This window comes from Xiphias gladius, chromosome 15 (genome assembly GCF_016859285.1).
Source record: "Xiphias gladius isolate SHS-SW01 ecotype Sanya breed wild chromosome 15, ASM1685928v1, whole genome shotgun sequence".
NCBI lineage: Eukaryota > Metazoa > Chordata > Actinopteri > Istiophoriformes > Xiphiidae > Xiphias > Xiphias gladius.
This window is the reverse complement of record NC_053414.1, coordinates 6,398,909-6,411,993: the sequence shown is the minus strand read 5'-3', so window position 1 is coordinate 6,411,993 and position 13,085 is coordinate 6,398,909. Positions and strand designations below refer to the sequence as shown.

Genomic DNA, 13,085 nt, shown 5'->3' with positions numbered 1-13,085 from the left:
AACAGTTCTGTTCAAGGGTTTCACTTTTGACCTAATGTAGAAGCACGGTGCAACTGCAGGTTTCAGCTTTGACACTTTGGCGTGGTTGAGCCTCTCCAGCTTGAGAGTTAGGTGCGACTTTGCTTTTCCAACCTGACATCAAATGGAAGTTGCCAGTGCCCATATTTTCTTGAATCCTGACGGAACTTCGTCATTGGTCACGGCTTTCTTGTTTCCTTCCTCCTGAGTTACATCCCTACGTAACGTGTTCATACTTTCCAACTCTGAAGCGTCGCAGGTTTCAGTTCCAAACTGTGAAAGTCCTTCTGGAAAACCAGGGAATCGGGGGATTTCTATGTTTCTGTCTGTTTCAGTGTAATTTTGCCGTCAAAAATTTTTTTTAAAGACTCCGCTTCAGATGTGTAGGTCAAAATGTCGCGGGCAAATAATGATCGGGGACTTTTTAAACGCTCTCCAACCTCTCATTGAAAGCAGCTTGTTATTATGGAGTGGTGGAACATCTTGGAGTACAATATTGGTTTGGAATACCTGAAACTTGCCTCGGTTTCTTTCGCCTTTCTCCCACATCTTGACAACTCTCCGACCCCCCACCCCCACCCCCACCACCACCACCCCTTCTCAGCCCGAGAGCAGCTTTCTCCTGTTCTGCCAGGTATATGCATATTGGTAGCCGCTCTCAGGCTCTCTGTTCCTAACACTGTAATTATCTCAAACACTTGATGAAACCCTCAGGCTCTCTCCCTCTCTCAGTCTCGTTTTATTACCATCGTTATATTGCTCTTAATCATCCCCCGGTGCTTTACTTGCATTGGTTTCTGATCTCCGCATCATCAGCTCATGCTTTCTCCTGTCATCCCTCCGTCCGTTTCCTCTTCTCTCTTTCCCTTTCCCTCTTTCTTTGCACTTTGACTGTCTCTGTTTTCTGCCGCCGTCCAGGCTAAGTCTGTTTCCCCTTTAATACATTTGTCAGAAATAGGTCAAATAGCAAAATACTCCCTCTCTGCTTACGTACCTAGTTTTACCTCCAGCTTGTTTACCCACTCCTCCTCCGATGCCCGCTCCTTCACAAAGCTCTGCTTTCATCTCGCACGGTTGCAGATTTAATCTCACGCCTCTCATTCTTGTGCACGCCCGCAAACTGACAGGATGCACTCTGATGCTTTCACTACATGTACTAAGAGGTATATCCAGTTTTCGGGGATGCGGGAGGCCTACTGTACTGACTCGTACTTTTGATATCTTCCTCCATCTGTGTCAAAAATGATGGAACGCCTGTTTATTTTGGGTTTTTTTTTTTTTTTCATTGCCAGTGCAGCACTCTGTAACTCTGCCATGTACAGCAATACACCTACACACATAAATATTCATGTTCAGATACAAAGTGATCAATGGTTGTGTTGTCCCGCGGTGTGTTTACAGACACAGAGGCAGACACTTTCTTTTTGCAGGCACACTTAAGCTAGTGTTACAAAGTCTCTCACTGACCCCTGTTTGTCTGAATGTCTCACTTTATTAGGTTCACATATTCCAGCTCATTAACTCATAATAGGCTCAGCACAGCAGGACCCCAATTGTGTGAAGGTGTGTGTGCTTCTGTTTAGGCTTTTTAATTGGAACAAACATGGAGGGAAGAGTACATTAAATCAGCACAACTCAGAAGTTCTGATGGAATTGTTCCTCCGTGATAATCCCATGGGTTGTCATGGGGTTTCTTTTTGGCTTTTTTTCTGCCTGGTTTTTGGTTTTCCTTCCCTTTGATGACTGTAAACCTGTGGAAGTACTTGTGTTGTTTAAAACATTTTTTTCTGTATGTTTTGTGTGTATTTTCCAGGATGATTGAATACTCTCTGGACCTACAGAACATCAACTTCACTGCCATTAGAACAGTGAGGGTACTTCGGCCTCTCAAAGCAATTAACAGGGTGCCAAGTAAGTCACAACACCACTCCGGACTTTTCTTTGTTGTTTGTTTGTTTGTTTTTGTCTTTCCCCAAAAATCATTCAAATGTATTTTAATATAGCTGTAAGGCAAGAGTGAACTTCGGTTGCCAACACAGGATAGGCGGCCTCAGCTGTGTGTTCGTCACTGCGTTAGTAGTGCCAACATCGGTACATCGTCGAGCGATTTTTCTGCTGTTTATCAAAGTAAAGTTCAATTCCTGCCAAGGAGAAAAACAAAAGCCCATTATGGATCAGAGAGCTGGGCGATGAGAGGATGGCCATTCATGCAATGCCGTCTGCGGCTCTCATTCAGCACCACGGACAGCTGCCTGCCAGAGAGACGCGAGCCCAGCAGCTTGGTCGCTGTCCGAGGCGCTGGATACATGAGTCATTCAGCCAGAAATACCTCGACTGTGAACATGTTCAGATTAGATGGCAACAAGCTCTACTTATTACTTGCTAGAGCGAGTGGGATTTTGGCTTTGAGCTGATTAGAGCCATGGTGATTTTTAACCACCGTACTTTACAACTCATCAAAGTTTGTTTGATGTACCATCTGATTTGTAGAAAAAAATTAATAAATGAAATATAATTAACAATAACATTGCAAAACATCACATAACATAACATCCTAAACTGTACCCTACTGTACCATAGTATACCATACCATACATGACTTGTGTATTGCGCCTTTCAACAACAAGGCAATTCGACGTGCTGTACATACGACATTAATGGCTTCAAGACCAGATATGAAAGATAAACCCAAGGCAATATAAAATGACAGTGTCAGAAGACACACAGAAAAAGGATTTAAATAGAGTAGGATAGAATAGAATAGAATATTAATGAGCTGAAATAGAATAAGACGTATCAAACAGGAGAATAAAAATTACATCACAGCTACAGTGCACTGCAAGAAATGAATAAATGCCGCCAAATTTGATTTAATAAGAGGCAGTGGTAATGGCAATGGAGCAGACCTCACGTTTTCCGGGAGTTGGTTTAAGATTTGCGGTGCATTCAAAACTGAATGATACTCCTCTGCATTTAGTTTTGCCTCTGGAGGAAGTAGGCAAACCTGTCCCAGACGATCTGGGAGGTCTGGAGGATTCATAATGTAGCAGCAGAAGATCCCAAAGAAGAACTCACGCTTAAATAAAACACAAAACACCAATGGATTGAGCCCGGACATCATATTTAGTGAATCCTATATTAACATACAGTGGTTTGATTCGGTATCAAAAAAAAAATCTTGTGTTTCACAGCCGAAGGTGGGCAAAAGGCCTAATGAGAATCTGAATAGGCGCAGCGTGGGGTCATGTCTCAAATAGGAAATCAGTTTAATTAGTCTGTGCTGTTAGTATTCAACTGTCATTACAACCTTCCCCAGAACCTTCCCTTCGCTACATCTTCCCCTACATCTCCTGTGAGCATTTGAACTGATCAATGGAAAGTTAAAGTTTATCTGGAAGGCTTTAGGAGGCTTGTGCTTGTACTACTCGCCCTGATATAAGTTGCCTTGCCGGAATCTCCACAACGGAGGTGGAGAGTCCAAAGTTACCATGACCCATAGTCGGAGTAGCCACGATTGCAAGAGAGAAGACGGAGATTTAAAGAGAAAGTATCCTTTCTAACTAAGTGGTATTAGCTTTCTAAATTTAACCATGTTGTAGCATTCGCAGATAGTGTAGATGTCATGGAGAAAAATATGTGAATAGTTTGAATGAGATTCAACAAACTGTTATTGTCAGTGAACATTCTGCAAAAATGTAATTATTGTTTTAGATCCGAGCACCATGCCGCCAAAATGAGTAGTCTCACACAAATTTAATTCACAGGACAACAGATTTTTAGTCTTTGAGTCTACTGTCACTTATCAGCAACCCCAAAACACTTCACAAATATCTGTAGGCCCTGTCAGAAGTAAAACTTTCACAACGTGTCTGCTTGTGATAACAAGGGAGAGCGAGTGAGAAAGAGAGTCCGTCCATGGCTGACTCCTGGGATTTGTTCTCTTTAGTAATTAAACAGAGTTCCACTTCACGAGGAATTTTCTAGTGATCACACCGATGACTGCGAGGACATTTTGCCTCCCGGCAGTAGCTGTAAAGGGGTCAGAGAATTCACCTTGAACGATAATGCATACCATTGCCATCATTTTTCAATGTTTTATTTAGTTGAATATTGATTACAGTGATGTGATTTAGACTCACCATCAAATAGTCAAAGTTGATGTATTCTCTTTTTTTTTTTATTTCCCGTTCTTTAATTACCTGTACAGGAGGGATGACACAAGTGCAGTTGTTTAGTAGTGTTACTTCCCATTTCTTCAGTTGTTAGTCAGTAGTTTCTCCTGGCATGCAACCTCCTTTTTTCATCGTTCACTGTTAATTTTCGGTTTAAAATCTGGATTGAATGTATCCCAAAAAAACGGTTCCTATCTCGTGTTATTAGAAAACTAGATCCGAATATGGCGTTCACGGCTCCACCTTGCTCACAGATGCCTGCTGGTATTGTAGTCGCACACCACCGGTCCCGCAGCACTGATGCGATGCCGCAGCATTATTCACCCTGGAGCAAATGGGCCGCACGAAGCCGCCGTCGTTGTAACTGTGGCGCCGTACATGCAACACAAACCCGACTGCCAAATGCAGCCCGAAGGCCTCATTGTCTTGGCTGTAATTATGTAATTTTGATTGTGTACCTGCTGCTTTCATGAGCTGGCCTGGTGGTGTACAGGTGCAGTGCTGACTTTGAGCAAATTGATTTTGTCTTGTGCATTTCTAGCGGTAATGGACATCTGCAAAAGAAAAAAAAAAGAAAAGAAAAGAATGAAATGAAAAAGAAAGCCCTAACGGGGAGGCCGCGTTTCATCTGTGTTGAGTCACTGGCTCCTGCTATAATATCCAGCTTCACAAGTATTTTCATCCTGTTTGAGAAAAAAACATTTCCTGGGCCCACCCAGCGCACAGGGCTGTTTAAATTCCTAAAAAGTAATGCCGCCCCTAGACAAGCCGTTGTAATCCCAACAGAGTCTCCTCGGCACCCACACCCATCGCTGAAGCAATGATCAGACGTCACTGAAGTGGTTTGAACGCCCTCGACCCATCCCTTCAGCTCGGAGTGCTGCTTAGTCTCTGTCCTTTTTGATGAGAATAATCAGAGCTTGCTGCTAGTTGCTTTCGTGCTTCCTGTGTCTAAATTGCGCCTAACAGGGAGTCATTTTAAGAAACTATGAGTCCTCTCTAAGTTGGATATGCTGGTGCTCGACGTTAATGTTGTTTTGCCTCCTTAAACCCCCCCACTGCTGAGAAATCTGCAACCTAAACTACCTGAGTAATGACTTTTCTTTAGTTTTTTTTTTTTTTTTTTTTACTGTTCTTGTTCTGAGAAAGCAGGTTCAGGCAGTTTGGTTGGCCGCAGAGAAATGTACGGTGATATCTATTTTATGGCAAAGCAGTTACACAGAACAGAAACGAACGTGCACGCGTGGAGGGCACTTAAACATGCTTCCACAGGGAGACCACTGATGGACAGCAACACTGTCAGTTATCTGTATGTCTGTTGCTCACCTCTCTTTTTTTTATTGTTGTCTCTCTGTCTCTGTTGAAATGCTTTCAGGTGAAAAGAAAGAGAACAGATCTGTAAATATCCGTATCAGTTTTTGTCATCTCTTTCTCTCCGTGATCTCTCTGCTATGTCCCTCCCTCCTCCATCGCTGCATCCCCTCTGTTTTTCTTCAGTTTTCTGTTTTGCATAATTAATTTAGGGCCTATCTCTGATCTCGACTCCTTCCCCTTCCTCCTACTCTTCCCCTGCTCTCTTCACTTCCTTCTGTCACATCCTCTCCATTCTTTCACCTCATTTACCCCTCCCTCTCTCCATAAGGAGAGGAAGTAATAGTTTGTCTATGTCTCGGGAGAGCAATTTGTTCCAAAGGGAGAAATAGACAAAACTCAAGTTCTCAGGGAGGTAGAGCAGATCAGCTGGAACAGCCTGATCCCAACCATGCATTGATGTGTGTCCTCATTTTCCGTCCACGTTGTGATTGAAATACACTGAGGAACTGTATTGGATTATTTTTGAGACGATGATTTCAGCTCTTCTGTTCACCTATTCTCTTCCCTGATTAAGCTTGAAGATTGTAAAAAAAAAATGCAAAAAGAAACAAAGCGAGAAAAACAAAAAATGACTTAGAATTCCTTTTACACGAAATAATTTGATGATTGGCTTTCACTTGGCTGGTCCCCGTTGTCCGAAACGTGTTCCCCTTCACCCCTGGCCTTTGTATCAGGCAAGCACCACTGTCCTCAAGGACTGCTCTAGTGATCTCCGAAGTCAATACTGGCTTGCTGGCGCTATCAACGCTACACTTACATACGTGCAGGAAAATATGGGAGAGTATGTAACGGTAACATTTTTGTCCAGGAATCCTCACTAAACTGAAATCTGAGACTGTCCACCCAAGAAAAGTGAGACCAACCGTCGTCTCAGCAAATGTCAAAAATCCTCTGGCGGCTGTTGGAAGTGTGACTCACTGTGACGTTATTACGGAGTGAAGTCTGCAGAGAGAGGAGGTCAGGGTGGGACAGCAAAAGGCTGGACTTTGACATGAGAGACAGCTGTTAATTTCTTATTCCCTACCTTCAGTTAGCATCAGTTTCTTTTAACTACGACCATTGTTACCTAGTGCAATAGCTAAGTAGTTATTATTTTAAGTGTGAAAAAAAAAAAGGTCCCCTAACCTTAACAAAGTAGTTACTTTAACCCAAACCACAATCCATTCCTTTATTTTTCTGCCTAAACCTGAGCAAACCTTAACCAGGAGCAGTGTCAGGTCAATAAACGCTTCTATTTAGTGGAAAACAGTGATTTGTCATGGTTTTGGAAGGCACTGACAAATGATGCCATTCCATCAATAGGGACACCAGATCAGGTGTTAAGACCAGGTCTTAATCAGCACTGATGTTTGCATCAGCCGGTTAGTTGGATGCCTTAACTGAACTGGACCTTAATCACAGAAGTGGCACGTAAGAAAAAAGTCACATGACTCACTGGTAATGGAAAAAAATCTATTTTTAAATGTTAGACAGCATCTGACCTTACGCAAAATGTTCCACTCTTTGAGTTTCGCATTACCAAAGCTTGGGCTTAAAGACATTCGTGGCTAGCGATGTTTCTGTGCGCGGCGAACTTGATCTGCCACCGTCTGGGTTGTTTTGTACAGCTCTCTGTTTGGAGGAAACACAAACAATGATTAGTCATTAAAGTCTAAAGCATGTTTGCAGCTGTAATCTGGCATTTCAGTAAGCGGAGGTGACTTTTCTTTTCCTTTCCTTTCTGACATTAAAAAGGCGAATGTGTTGTATTGGTTTGTTGAATCTGTAACAGAGGCTGAAGGAAAAAGGTTTTGCTTAGAAACAAGCAAGAAAAGAGGCTGTATAAGAAAGTTAGCAAAACACACAGGGGATAGCAGGAGAAGAAATAGATCCTCTCGCTTTCTTTGTGGTTTATTCAGCTACATTTCAGTAAGGACACAGCAGTTGGGTTAAGGAAAGATAACAGAGAAAAAGAAGCAGGTGAGAAGGGAGGAAAAAAAAGACAAAGAGAGACAAATGAGTCAGGGAAGAGGGGATTATCCAGCTCCATGAAGGATGGGCGAAGATGGACGAGGGGAAGAGAGGGATGATGAGAGGAGAGATGTGGGGGGACTCAGATGAGCAGGCCATTACGATGATTGATAGAGCCGAGGAGACAAGTGCAAGGGATGGAGGGAGTTGTTGGATGAATAGAGATAAAATGAGCGAGGGACAGGGAGGACGGAGGACCGGAGAAAGGAAGATAAGACGAGAAAACAGAGGCGATTAGATCTTAAGGGAAAAGAAGGGGAGATGCAACCACTCCACTCATTTTTTCATTATTTTTTTAAATTTCTTGGTTATATGCAGATGGATACAAAAGCAGCACTTCCCAACACTCGCTTATACACACATGCATGTGCACACACTATTGTAATAAATGTTACCTGACTATAATGAACCGCTGTTGGGTTGGGGCATAAATCCCTAAGTTGCAATTTCCTTCAGATCTTTAGTCTAAAGGGGATAGCAACACACACAAAACACACGCGCGCACACACACACACACACACACACACACACACACACACACACACACACACACACACACACACACACACACACACTCCACATGAAGCCATCATGGACTCCTGTACCTCCAAGACATATACTGTAGTTAGGTATTTTCAGTGTGCCCATCATTAATGCAGACAAATCTAAGGCTCATATCTGAGACTCGGAAATAAAATGGCTGCCTCTTTACTCAAAACATGATCTTCGGTTTACCCGTCTGTGGCGATCTGCTCCTTGTTTAGCCGTGGCGGTTGTTGCTACTCATGCCAACTGGCCAGAAGCTCTTCCAGCTATTCCTATCTGAGGATTCTTTGGCGCACAATTCTCGCCCAGTGTTTCCTGTCACGCTATCCTTTTTTAACTCACGCTCAGCAGAAACAGGGGCTCTGTCATGTCAAGGGCCATGATGACTGCTTACAAAAGCAAAAAAAAAAAAAATCCAAGGCACCCTGATCCAAGGCACTTGAGGTATAATGATAAAAAGTCTTTAATGTAAACATGGCTGAGACCAACGCATTTCAGCTAGATGCCTCCATCAGGGTGTTGAAATAAAGTCCAAACACAGACACCTAAGTAGATCGAGACGTGACCTCAGTACCAACTGCTTCAAGAGAATCAGCGTTATTGCCCTATGCGACATATTTGAATCGTGTCTTGTGCTACTTAGGTGTCTGATGTTATTTCAACACCCTGATGACGGCGTTTAGTCAAAACACGTCGGTGTCAGCCACGAAATGTTAAAGGGTTTTTATCGTTTCAGCTCAAGACTCGGAGCGCCTCTTAATTTTTTCCTTTTGTATACCCACAAAACTCTTCCATTGTGTCTTTTAAACATCAGCATGTTAATATTCTTACTGTGAGCATGTTGCCATGTCGCAGTGAAGAGCATGCTGACGTTAGCATTTAGCTCAAAGCCCCAGTAAAGCCTCATATAAGCGTGTTTCAGTCGCCTAATGATGTAAACCACAGGTGTTATCGATAACATTAGTGATGACTCCATTCCATTCACGTGCCCCAGTAAGCCGTGACCGGGTGACGGTGACAGTGTGACATGCTGCAGTTGCCGTGCACAGATACTATAGAAATAAAATCACTTCAAAAATGTTTGTTTTGACTGTTAAAACAAAGAGAGAAATTGTCTTCGATACCAAATCACCCAATCTTCCGTCAACGTCCATTACGGCTCAGGAAACCATAAAAGCTTCATTGAACTAATACTGAATAAGACACTAATGCTTTCTCAAGTATTAAGAGGGCAGTTACGAACATAAATACTGTATGTAAAATAACTGTCAAGTTATTTTATATCCAGCCAGCTTCTGGGGCCACAGGACGTTGAGGTCAGTCTGTAACAAACACACTCGTGCGCTGCGTCATCACCAGCCGCCAAAAGCCACTTCTTTCGCTCGTCTTTATTTGTTGGTTGAATAAAGAAGCCATTCTCTCCTTTTATTAAAGACAATTTCCCACTGAGCTCATCTCAGGGGTAATCCAATCTCCATCCTGCGGGAGAGACACGCAGGCAGAGTCACAGAGGCTTTGCCCGAGCATGTACACAAACACGCCGCCATATGCACGCAAGTGCGCGGGCAACGTATGCGGGCACGCAACCGCCAGTGGCGCAAAGCCACAAACACTTGCACTGGCGGGCAAGCACTGACTGGATGTGCACGCACGCTCGGCGCAGGATGTGCGAAGTGAACAGAGGAGTCAGTTAATGGGACACTAATGGAAATTATCCAGCCCCGGTTCCCACTGGCCACAGCTTAAAGGACTCAGACTGTTTACTGCATTACCCACGATCCCCCCTCGGGAGATGCTCGTATTAGCAGCCAAGGTAATGGTCGTCAGCAGATTCTCCCTCTGCCGCTCCTCTCTTTTCATTTATATTCTGTTTATTCTAACTTTTAATCTAGTTTGCACTTTGCTCATTTCCTTTTGCTTTGCCCCCCCCTCCCTCCCCCATCTGCAGTTGCTCCTGCAATCTGCTGTAAATGACTAAACTGAATATAGTTGCCTTTTATATAAGGCAAACATTTTTTGGTCTATTTAGTCGAAACTTGGTAATATACCATGATCAAATAGCCAAGCGAATGCTATTATACTGCGGGAACAATTTTGAATCTTTTCATCTTTTAATCACATCTCAAACTTGGGCAAAAGGCAGTTATACAACGTCCCTTTATGTGCTTCTTTAATCTCTGCCTTATTTTGTCCTTATCATTTTGCCTTGTTTCCTTCTTTCATTTTTGTGAATAACTTTGCTACTTTTTCTTGGAAACATATAAAGTTTACTATTATTACTGTTGATTTAATTGGTAATAAGTTACTGCGACAGAATAAGCTGCTGCCGACTTCAAACAAACGTAATCATTGTGAAGAAATACAACGCCCTTTCTACTTTCTCAAAGGAAATTGTTTTCTGTGATTTATAATATCTGGCACCAACCAGGGTTAGGCTTCCTTTCTAGTTCTGTTCAACTCAGTGTAATTTAGTTTGATTTAGATCAACTAACTTGATTTCAACCACATCTGTCACGAGCAGTTAAAGCCCAGTAATCACTCTGATTTATAAAATATAGTGATAGAGCAGGGTTATTAACAGAAATTGATCAGCGTAAGAATGCTTTTATTAGGTGCTTTTTGTACATCCATTGCCCTTCCTGTCGGCGAGAGCTAACAGCCGCAAATTATTAAATCCTAACACCGAAAAAAGCAAACTTGCCTCAGCATACTGTTCACCAAAGGTCACGTGTTGCTGCGTGTATAACAAAGGATGAGAGAGAGGAAGGAGGTCTTATATTTTGTCCGGCAAACCTGAAATCTCGCTTTTCAAAGTGGGATTTAAATTGGGAAATGGGCATTTTCCAGTTGTGATCGGCCACCTCCTGCAATGCTGCAGGACATATCCCACAAGAACATGTAAAACCAGACAGTTTCATCTGTCGCCAATGGCAATACATGCATAACATTTAAATTACGGCTGTACTTTTCAATGGAAATGTCACATATTCGACATTTTATTGGGAAATATACATCAGTCGAATATCCAGGCGTACTTAAAGGCTGTGTAAAGCTTTCAGTGCTTCCTTGTACAGCTTCCTCAGACTGAATCATTTTAAATCATTACATTATTTAGCGGGGCCCCTGGGAGGAGAGGACTGACTGCCCACTTACCCCTGATTAGTCAGCTAAATGCTGTATCAATCCTCAATATATTTTACAGATAGAATTTAACCCCTGGTTTAGTTTCCTTATGGAGATCAGAGCCAAAGTAATGGGCCATGGGATCACAATTAGTGTGGCGATGAGGGATTGATTAGCTAATAATGATGATACAACAGCTTATATGGAAATGGCAGCGTAATGTGTTAAATTTCTGCATGAAAAAAAGAAAGTGGGAGGGGGTGAGAGAGAATTTGTTTGGGTGAAAGAGAGAGAGAAAGATGTAGTTAGGTGGAAAGATTAGGATTTTGAGATTGTGTTTGTGTGTGTTCCTCCAAGGTTGGAATTTTGGACTTAAAGCAGCAGTGGACAGGAAAGGAAAATAAATAAATAAACAGGAGTACACAGAACCGTCACACCCAACAGTCCACCCTCCAGAAAGTGCTGACTCGCTGATAATGTTTCCGTACATCTTGGCACCTCGGGATGAACATGCGATCGGGATTTAGCTTCTCGCTCATCTCTTAGCACTTTCTCAACTGGGCTTTTAAGTCGACCGACACCTTAAGGCACCGAAAAATATAAATGAGTTGGTCGCTAAATCGGCTAAATTGTTAGGTGTGCCGCGAGGAAAAAATTGATAGGCTCTACGGAGCTGACTGGTCGGCCAGGCTAATGTGTGTGGACTCCGGCTGTGTTCCCGTTCAACTGGCTGCCTCTGTCGAAGTCTAAAGATCCAGGTTTTACGGTTCAGAGTGAGTGTGCAGTGGTTACTAATGTATAAATCCACCGCTTGAACCGCATAAACGCCACTGTTTGCTCTGTTTGTTAGTTAAAGTATTGCCGGGTCCAGAATCACAAGGATGCTGCGGTGAGCCGACCCATTCCATGTGGCTTCGGAAAAAGTTTATACAGTAGGTGTTGCTCCCCTCTGACCCGACAAGAAAAGTGCCCCGACTCCAAACAGTCAGTCCACCTCCAGAATGAAAGTTAAGAGTAGAGATGGGTTATATTTTGTCTTACTAAGGATTATGGCTATGTGGCATGCATCCTGAGATGAAGTGTTTTTTGTGTTTCCCCCCCCCCCCAGGCATGCGTATCCTGGTCAACCTGTTGCTGGACACCCTGCCCATGCTGGGTAACGTCCTCCTCCTCTGCTTCTTTGTCTTCTTCATCTTTGGCATCATCGGGGTGCAGCTGTGGGCGGGGCTGCTGAGGAACCGCTGCTACCTGGAGGAGAACTTCACGCTGTGAGTCTCCGCCCGGTCTCTCTGTGTGTGTGTGTGTTTGTGTGTGTACATGGATCTGTCACCTATATTCTCATTACTTGCCTTCTCTCAATGTGACTCTAGACGATTAATTACATCATCTACTCAATTTACCAATATTACCATAGAGAAAGATGAAGGCTCTTTCTCTCCGCGTCTCTCTCTCTCGCCATCTCGCTCTCAAGTGCTAATATAATGAGGCTGACTGCAAACCAAAAATTTGCACAAAGCAAATATCATTATCCCAGAGTCATTTCTGTCACTTAATTAAAAACAGAGACTCTGTTTCTTTCCCCTGCCCACCTCATCACCACCTCAACCTCTGCTACAATCAAATTTAAGTCAAATTACTAACTTTAAAAAAAAAAATTTTTTTAGCGTAGCTGGGCTACAGGGCCTTAAGGAGAACTTCCACGTAATCATGTAGTGGCTGGACAGGACAGGAGCGATAAAGAAAGCAAAATGAGGGAAACCGAGCATTCTTTCACAAGAAAGATAAGTGAACATAAACAACGTGTGCTCATTTTTCTCCCCCTCTTTTTTGACCATGAAGGAA

General features: G+C 43.0%; 1 protein-coding gene across 1 annotated transcript in view; it reads left to right on the top strand.

The window, feature by feature from the left end:
- The window catches only part of LOC120800371 (voltage-dependent T-type calcium channel subunit alpha-1I-like), a 218,364-nt gene that overhangs the window by 106,046 nt on the left and 99,233 nt on the right, over positions 1-13,085 (top strand). The window contains exons 5-6 of the mRNA XM_040146439.1: positions 1,832-1,929; positions 12,352-12,511. Coding sequence (XP_040002373.1) covers positions 1,832-1,929; positions 12,352-12,511 — 258 coding nt within the window. The remainder of the gene's footprint in view (positions 1-1,831; positions 1,930-12,351; positions 12,512-13,085) is intronic.